The 9,300-nt window shown below is 44.8% G+C and overlaps 1 protein-coding gene across 1 annotated transcript; it reads right to left on the reverse strand.

Moving 5' to 3' along the window:
- Positions 1 to 3,505: 3,505 nt before the first annotated feature.
- Positions 3,506 to 7,886, reverse strand: TMEM14C (transmembrane protein 14C). The gene is made up of 5 exons (XM_006864125.1): positions 7,867 to 7,886; positions 7,648 to 7,724; positions 6,768 to 6,869; positions 4,449 to 4,536; positions 3,506 to 3,560 (listed from the first exon to the last, which is right to left on the reverse strand). Exons 1-5 carry the CDS (start codon positions 7,884 to 7,886, stop codon positions 3,506 to 3,508), a joined length of 342 nt encoding a protein of 113 aa, XP_006864187.1.
- Between the last annotated feature and the right edge of the window lie 1,414 nt (positions 7,887 to 9,300).

Here is a 9,300-nt window from a genome sequence, read left to right on the forward strand (position 1 = left end):
TACAAAATGTAAAATCAGCAAGACTAAGACTAATAAATGAATGGGTTCATGACTAAATTCTTGATGTATAATCAGACTTTCCAACTAGGCAGAAGGAAAACTCCAACCATATACTGTTTATATGAGACACACAATGAAATGATACATAAAAAGATACCACACACACAAAAAAAAAATGGATGTGCTTTTCTTCCCAAACACAAATCGTTTTTAAAAATTATCAAAGAGGACTTCCAGCAAGATGGCGAACTAGGCAGATGCACTACATGGACTCTCTACAACAAAGGTAGGAAAGACTAAATGAAACGGATACACATGAAAATTCTACAACCATGAGCTTCAGAGGCAAGGTTACAGAGGTGGCTATAGGAGTGCTTGCTGGAAGGAGGATCTAAGCAGGGATGGTTAGAGAGGGCGATTGGTTTGGCAACAGATCTGGTAGTGCAGATTCACAGAGGAGATGGGAAAGGTGCAGTTCCTTCTTTTTCCCCATGCTTCTCTGGGGACCAGAGGTGTGAGCAGCTCCCACCCTCATCCACCCCCACAGATAACCCTGCTGTTATCTGTGCACAGAACTCTGTCCACGTCCCACTCACCCAACTAGAGAGTGCCTTGGCTTGCAGGAGCTCCCAGAATTTTCTCCCCTCCTGTCCATCAGTTGCATTTTTTTGTTTGTTTGTTTTAGGGTTTGGCTTTTTCCTTTTGTTGTTTCATGTTTTTCTTTTCTTCTCCTTCTTGTTCTTTCCATTCCCTTGAATTTTATTGTTTATCTCTCTGCTTTTGTCTTTCCTTCCGTTTCTCATTCCCCTCTTCTTCCCCCTTTGATCACTCTTTATGACTTTCTTCTCATCTTCTCCCTGTTTTTTCTTTTTAATTTTTTTTTCCCTTTTATGTACTCTTATTTTTCTCTTCTATGGTTCCATTTTCCTGTTCCTCTTTTCTCCTTTTATTCTTAAGTGGCCTTTCAATTTCTTTCTCTTCTATAGCTCCGTTTCCCTGTCCCTTTTTTTGTCTCTATAGTTATTATATTTTTTTCTGGTTGCTGCCTGCTTTCCTCCTCCCCCCCCTGCCCCCCACACACACCTTTTTCATTGTTGTTTATTCTGCTGTTTCCTTTGTGGATGTGTGTGCACGTGGGGAGGGTGTTTCTCTTTCCCACCCAACAGGAGACAGCAACCGTGCCCAACCATAACTACAACCTCTGCAGATCCAGCCACTGGGCAAGAACTAATACAAGCTCCTATACCACCCAATTAGTGACAGACAGCAGCCAACACCAGCCAAATCCACCCTACAAGGATGTGCATAAACCATGAATGAGAATGGTGTACACACTTACCATTCTCTTAACTACAACCATAGGAAACAGTGAGAGCCTTAAAAACACACCAACATAGTCAATGATTTAATACACTGGCCTGAAGACAACAGACAATTCTAGCTCACATGAAGAAACAAGAGAGACTGGCTCAAACAAGTGACCAAGATGCAGAGCCAGAAAACGCTTCTAAGGAAGAAAAGGTCATGGAAATAAAGAATGCAGAGCAGTGATATTTAGGTTCCTTCAAAGGAATGACAGAAAGATTGAGGAAGGCAAGACCACAGAAAAATCATTAGAATAATTCAGAAAAACACTACAAGAACAAACGGACCAAACAAACGCAAATTTTGAAATAGAGGATGAGTGAAAAAGTACCCACATTCTGGCTGTGGGATTTTAATCAGCTTTTAGAAAAGACAAACACATTGACAGAATCTCCTTGCTTTCCAATACACTTTGTCCATCTGTCAACCAGCTTTCGTAGTCCCTTATTTAAGTGTTTCAGGCTAAGTTGCAAGCCATGAATGCAATGTCAGATTGTAGATCTGGGGAATCACAGGAAGGGAATATATTCAAAACCATGTCATATGAAAAGGATGAGAAAAGTCGCATCACTTTCAAGGAGCTGAAGTAAAGGCATAACACTGATGCCTGCCTGAATGATACGCTAAAATTAACCACCACTTAGAGTTGTTAAGTGCCTTTGAGTTGGTTCTGACTCATAATCACTCAGTATAGGGTTTCTGAGGAGTGACTGGTGAGTTTGAATCACAAACCTTGTAGTTCAAAGCAACCTTGCAGTTATGCATTTATCCTACCGTGCCAGATGTTGTTCAGTGCCATTGAGTCAGTTCCGATCCATAGCGACCCTGTATAGGGTTTCCAAGGAGCAGCTGATGAGCTTGAACCGCCGACCCTGCAGTTCAAACAGCTTTGCAGTCCGGCGCATTAACCCATAGTGCCACACCAGGGCTCCATCACAGCACCAGATAGGTAGCAAATATTCCTTCCTCTTCAGAGTGGCAAGCTAAAGCAAGGCACACTGGAATGAGAGTAAATCCCCGATGCAGCAGTAGTAGACAGTGAACACAGGGAAGTGAGCATATGGCAGTGTCCAGTGAGTGTGTCTGCCACAGAGACCAAAGCAGGTGACTCAAGTTGTGGCCAGGTCTGTTTCACGCTTCTAAATGAACAAAATAAAACTTGATTTTTCTGCTACATATCCCTCATGTCTGAAATCCTCATTACATCCAGTGAACTGGGTGAAGATTTACAGAAAGATCAGTTTCCCACTCCACAATTCAGACTCGTTTTGATTCGTGGCATTGAATGCAGTCTCCATAACGTGACATCATGTATCCCACTTCCTCCCTGGGTCTCCTGTTTCCACTTCTCCTCTTTCCTAACCCTTCTGAACTTTGTCCTTGGGTAAATGCTGCCCTTACGATACCCAATGGTTGAGTATTCTAAGGTGCACGTGCCCTAGTATTACTGTTGCCCTTAGAGACCCGTCTATTGGTGGGCTGAAAAATTGAGTTAGACAAAGGTCATTTTTAAACAAGCTATAATGCAATGTATAGTCAAATAATAAATGTTTCTTAGTAATGGAAGTATTCAAAATGGGTAGTTCCTAAACACATTATTAAACAAAATACTTTCACACCCCTGTCTTCCTGCTTTCACATCCCATTCTGTATTCTAGATTGTTCTGGCAATGAAGACGCCACAGAAAATGTTATTTATAGTAAAACTTTATTTCCATTTCATGTAACATCATTTCAAATTAGGTCTATGCTGTAAGAGGAGAAAGGGCGGGCCATCTGGAATCTCCTAAGAGATTTTTTTCACTCTTCCTCTGAGTAGCACTTGGACAACCACCATTTTGCCCACTGAGAATTGATCAGAATTTATCTATAGTTACAGAAGAAATCACATCAATATAGAAAAATCATATTGCATGAGGGTGTAAGAGTAAGTTCTTAGGGTATGTAGTCCTGAACTATAGGGCACATTTTTATAGAACACATTTTTCCCTACTAAGTTCAGCGCTGTTTCTCTGTTCTGTTGACTTTTTTGAGTCAAAGCTTGTGTGAAAATACTTAAGTCTCATTCTTATTTCTCTGATATAAAACCAATATAAGTTTGGAGATTTTAAATTCTTCTTGTGTTCACGCTGGGACGTGACTATGATTGATGTCTAGTGAGCATATTAACTCCAAGTTTGGCAACCATCAGCAGACTGTTCAAAAGAAACACATAGATAGAGTCAGGGAAGGGCAAGAGAGGCACTTAGCTTCTTTCTATGGGACAGATTCAGCAGGGGCCTCACAGCTACCCAATGAGGGAAGGGCCAAGGCAGAGCAGCTACAGATGAAATATCCAAGCAGCAGGCACTGAGGAGAATTTACCACAAAGGACAGTCTGTCCTAGGTCTTAAATAGCCCACCTGGGCTGGAATTCCCAGTATAACTGTCAAGAATTTGAGAGATAAAAAATGGAAGGCTGGAGAGGTCTCTAGGTCTCATCCCTGGGCACAGAGCTAGTGACTGGTCAAGACTAGAATAGCACCCAGATCTCCAGCTGCCTGGCTCTGCACCAAGGTCTACAAAGTTCCTGTTGTATAAGGCAAGACTCTTTTCCCAAAATGGGTTTTGCTCCTAAAATCTGTCAACCTTCAGGGTATGTTTGTTAAACATAATGGTTAAATTTTATAAAACAATTTGATTTGGGTTTTACAGTCAAATTTAATTAGAATACAGGATTCCACTGAGTTCCCTTTTAACAAAATTTTCATTGGCAAAGAACACCTATGGAAGCCACTGAAAGTCACATGCAGGGCTTGTACTGAAGCTTCAGTCCTGACAGAGGGTCAGGGTGGACCAGACAGTAAGCATGAACACACAAGACAGTGTCCCAGTGACTCAGCATCTAATTTTCACTTTAAATTGGCTACTGTTTTGGCAGCCTTTCCTACTTGTGTATCACTGGACTGGGCACCACAAGGTCGGCAGTTCAAACCCACCAAGTGCTGCTTGGAAACCCTCTATGGGGTTGCTATGATGCTGAACTGACTCGAGGGCATGTAACAATAATAGTAGTTAAAAAGCAAGAACTACATGCAGAATACCTGGCACCTGCAATTAAGCCTGCAGGCATAAATTTTCCAGAGTTGTAGAATCTGATTCCCATAATGCCAGCCAAGGTCCCAGATGTAGCTGGCAGAAAACAGAAAGAGAATGGTTAAAAATTACTACATCTTTTAAATGAGGGACCCAAAAGAAGTCACCAATGTCTGTCACCCTCCAAGGCCCAAATCCAATCCCACTCTTCTCCCTCCTTCCTCAGGTAAGAGGGGTCTCCAGGTCACCTACAGCCACAGAAACTAAGTACAAACATGGGGATACCAGGCCCTCACAGCCTGGGCCCCGCTGGCCTGTCCAGCCTCACCCCTACCACCTTCCACAGTAAAGGCCACACTTGAGTCACAGAGGACTTGCTACTTCTGCTGCAGGTTCGCCTGCACCTCCCCGCAGCCCCCACAAGGCTGTGCAGATGTGACTTCCTCCCCACTGTGTGCTGGTCTGTGAACCTCCCACGTGATACAGCAGAAGCCTGAGGAGCACAGCTGTCATCACACACAGTTTATGTCCCCAGATGTTAAGGAATCACGGGCACAACTGTACGTGTTGCCGGTATAGTGAATGCTATTCATCAACACAACTCCACCCCATGGCGACTCCAAGTGTCAGACAACGGTGCTCCGAGGGATTTGCAATGGAGGGGTTTACAGAACTATCTTGCCAAGCCTTCCATTGGAAATCAATGTTACACAAATAATGGAGTTGCTGGTAGGTGTCACTGCGTCGGTTCTAACTCTGTATAGGAGTTCTGAGAAAGAGAGAGAGAGAGAACAGCTTAGAAGAGCGAGAAGCTTGTGAGTCACTTGTGTATTGGTGGTAATTAAAGTTTTGGGTTAAATTCAATTATATTGCCAAAGGAGGATGTTCAAAGAGGACAATAAAGCCAAGCCTACCAAACTTCAATATTTAATTGCCAGAGAGCAAGATGGGCCCACAAAAGACAATGGTTTTTAAAAAGTGGAAAATGACTTGTCAACTCTGTGGAGTACAGCTAATGGGCCAAATCAGATGAGGACTGAACAATGCTTTTGTGAACAGGGTTCACGGGGTAGCTATTTCCATAGACAACAGGGGGCAAGAAAACACTGAATTGAGTAACCATGTATTGTTGTTGTTGTATAGGAGGTGAGAAAATAGAAGACCAGGAGTATGTATTTTAAAAAAAGAAGCTTGTGGAAGGGGAAGAGTGAGTTAGGGCAGTAGCTGGAGAAGGAAGTGGGACCACATGAGAGGTTCCCCCTTTTTTCTGTTTAAAATGGGTTGGAATGAGAACGTGTGAACCTCTCTAGGAGGGATCCATGTGTAAGGGGTATAAAGCGCAGGCGGGGCCTGCCAATGTAAACACCAGACACAGCATAGGCCGAGGGATTGGCCTGGGGGAAGGTCTGTGGGGGCTGATGGCATAACACAAGGAGGTCCCCACCTCATGACTTCTCTTTTTTATCTAGTGGGAGGTGAGGCCACTGCTGAGAGTGGAGTGGTAGGTCAGAGGTCAGGCAGGCCTTCAGGAGCTGGAGTGAGCAGTCCAGTGCTGCGCCCGGCTGCCTTCCTCAACCCTGTTCCTGTACGGCCTTCAGTCAACACGCCCGTTCACCCTCCCACACCTGTAAGGGCCAGCAGGGCACTCTTCCCACACTGTGGGTTTGTGCAAGCAGTGCCTGACACGCGCGGGTGGGGTACATTAAGAGTGCCCTAAGAAGTCCTCTTCCCTTCCCCTACACCCCTTTCGCATAGCGCCAGAGTCACTGTACAAGTCCACGTCTTACCTTCCCAATTACACTGAAAGCTCCTTGAAGGCAAGGCCTATGAGGGACTTCAAGAAATTCATGGAAAAATGGAATTAAAGGACAATGGCATTTTCCCATGAACTTTTTGAAGCCTCTCCCCCCTTGTATATTGTAGATGTTTGGTTTACTGTAAAAGAGCTCATAACAAATTTTCAACATGGAAAGTAGCAATGTTGATGCAAATCTAACCCAGACATCTGATATTGCGTAATGCTCATGGAGACAGTGTTCTGTTGGGAACCACAATGGTTAACAGAAAATGGTGACCTTGCACAAGTTTAGATACTGACATCTCTGTGTAAATCCAAACTCACCAAGTAGGAAACGTTGCCCATATTTGTATGTAAAAGATAAACAGAAAACAAGCACAGATTCCACCCATTTTTCAACCTTCCCTAGAACTTTGCAGAAGCCTTGAAATTGTCTTACATGTGAACAACCTGCCACATGTCACTAAAGCAGGGCCCTTAGGTAAAGAACACATCATTACAGGAGAGAGAGAGAGTGTAGAAAACATACCTAGGAAAACCCAAACATTCCTGGGATCCTGAGAAAGCTGATAGGCACCCAGGCCGGCTAGCCCTCCAAACAGGAGTCCAGCAGCAAGGGATGGGACGCTGCCTAGAAGGAAGCAAACACATGCTTGCATTGTAACGCCAGGCCCATATTTCATGAACAGAATCCACCAAGCCCTCCTCCCCTGTAGTTCAAAACTAGACAAAAGCGAACAGCAAACAAAACCTTCCTCAACATAGTTCATAACTAAGGAGTCCAAGCAGGCCAGTATTTTGGCAGCTTTGATATTTTACCAAAGACGTCAAGGTCAACACCCACGTCTGTCTCCTCACAGGCAGGACTCATCCATCTAAAGAGAAAAGAGCTTCTAACCAGGCCAGATTAACCCATTAAGGGCTGGACTTGTGTATGAGGAGGACTACAGATAAGAAAGACACATGCCCTTAAAATAAGACCCAGAGAATAAGAATCCTAGTGTGTGTGTTGTATGGGATTCAGACACGTTTACTGGCATATCCACACCTAGTTTTGTGAAGAGACGGCAAAACACAGGAAGGTGGAGGTGCAAGCTGGGGGTTTCCTCCTGCTGCAAGAGTACAGATGGCACTTCGGGGTGAGGCTGGTGTATGGTAGTCTATGATAATCACAATCTACTACCACCCTGCCAGCAGCTTCAGATAAAGAAGGTAAACCAACTCTACAAGCAGCAGCCAGATAACCACAGGCACATACAGAGGAGCTCTGCAGCCGACAGTAAGCCGGTATTCACCCGAGAGGGTCTAGGGCAAACCTGACTCCACCAAGATTCTTCCTTGGGGCTCAGAGACCTCATTCTTCAGCAACCTTGAAGATCTTAAGAGGTCAAGTAACGAAAATACCATACCTGCTTTTGCATAGCCAATGATCCCACCAGTAGCAACCAGTGCTGCATAGCCGAAGCCAAACCAATGAATGGGGACTCTAAAAACAGAGTGTAAAGTCATCAGAATCACCCTCTCACTGTACACACAACAAAAATTAAGCCCAAAAAAATGAGAGGACCAGCTTAAAGTCACATAATCAGTCAAGGGCAGAGCTGAGACTCAAACCTAGGTCTCTGGACATGCCCAGTGTTTCCTCCATGCCCCATGCTGCCTCCAGCAGTATTCCTTTGCAGCTGGGGGAAGGAACTCTGGTTTTAAGACACTCAGGGCGATTCCATTCCCACTTATGACTCACTCACAGTGAGCTGGGCTCCTTCTGCATTGTTCTCTTCCCACTCTGTCCAATTGAGAGGAGACACCCGGCCTGCACCTGCAAAGGAGGGGTTGCATCAGAGGTGGTCAGTGGCATAGATCTCTGGCAGGCAGGACCAATTGGTGGTGGTGTGCTGTGGAGTCGGTTCGGACTCATGGCGACCCTGTACAGGGTTTCCGAGGCTGTAAATCTTTACAGGAGCAGAAAGCCTCATCTTTCTCCCATGGAGCCAGCGGTATTTTGAACTGCTGACCTTGAGGTTCACAGCCCGATTCGTAACCACTACGCTACCAGAGCTCCACCACTCAGCAGCTAGGAAGTTCTGGGCAAAATCCACAAGCCCCGCATCATACCACAAAAATAACAACGGTATCGGTTTTTGGGGCTGTTGTGAGCCTCAAGTGGGGTAATATATAACACGCTTGGTACATAGTAAATGTTGAATAATACAGACATTTCGGTAATAACCTTAATTCCAATACCATAAACTCCCAGGAAACTGAGCAAAATTCACTCACTAGCTCTGCACCGTTCCATCAATTACCCCAAATTATTACTAAATCGGAAAAACAATTCGATTCTGTGCCTTCAGTTAAAATATTTTCATTGCTCTTTTCGGGAGCGGGAGTGGTGGATGGCGGGCTCTGTTCACTTCTACCCCAATAATCAAGGTATATCAATAACGACTTGGCTTTATATAGTCACCAACAGCTCTCACTAGATCGGGGGGTGGAGGGTTTAAACACGGGAACCTGTTTCATAATTACACGGGACATTTTAGGCAAACTCCAATTTTGTTGAAGTGCATTCTGTACCCAAAGAACCCAGTTAAGACTAAAAGCAATAATTAAGTTTTGTTTTGCTTCAATAATCTAAGTTTTCACAAAAGGGGTGGTGAAATCGTGCGTGGTTTTTACTTCGACGAGGCACTGGGCTACGAAATTTCTAGGAAAAGAACTACTACGCTGTCGGCAAGCATTTGCCCCAGGAGCTCAGAGTTTCTGTAGCATTTACGAGAAAAGCACCTACACCGCACCAGCATTAAGGGGCAAACAGTAGGCGGCTGCAAAGCCTCTGAAGAAATTCCCCAAAGTCAATTAAAACAGCAACAAAATAAGGGCAATAATAATTCCTAAATACCCGTATAGGTCTCCCGCGGACAGTTCCGGTGGAAAAACAAGCGGACGCCTCGGGGTGGGGATTCACAATCCTGCCGGAAACGACGCAACGCGCTGTGCGCCCCGGGAGCGCGGGGTCGAGAAGTCGGGGCGTGCGCGCGCGGGACAGGAAGCCTGGAGTA

Source organism: Chrysochloris asiatica, unplaced genomic scaffold (genome assembly GCF_000296735.1).
Source record: "Chrysochloris asiatica unplaced genomic scaffold, ChrAsi1.0 scaffold00060, whole genome shotgun sequence".
NCBI lineage: Eukaryota > Metazoa > Chordata > Mammalia > Afrosoricida > Chrysochloridae > Chrysochloris > Chrysochloris asiatica.

Excerpts from the sequence above, each read along its gene's own strand:
- TMEM14C (XM_006864125.1), bottom strand. The coding sequence starts at position 7,886 with ATGGAGGAAACACTGGGCAT. Across the intron at positions 6,870-7,647 it reads CATTGGCTATGCAAAAGCAG|GCAGCGTCCCATCCCTTGCT; the intron begins GTATGGTATTTT and ends GCTTCCTTCTAG. Across the intron at positions 3,561-4,448 it reads GGCTTAATTGCAGGTGCCAG|TCTGCTGATGGTTGCCAAAC; the intron begins GTATTCTGCATG and ends TCTTTTGAACAG.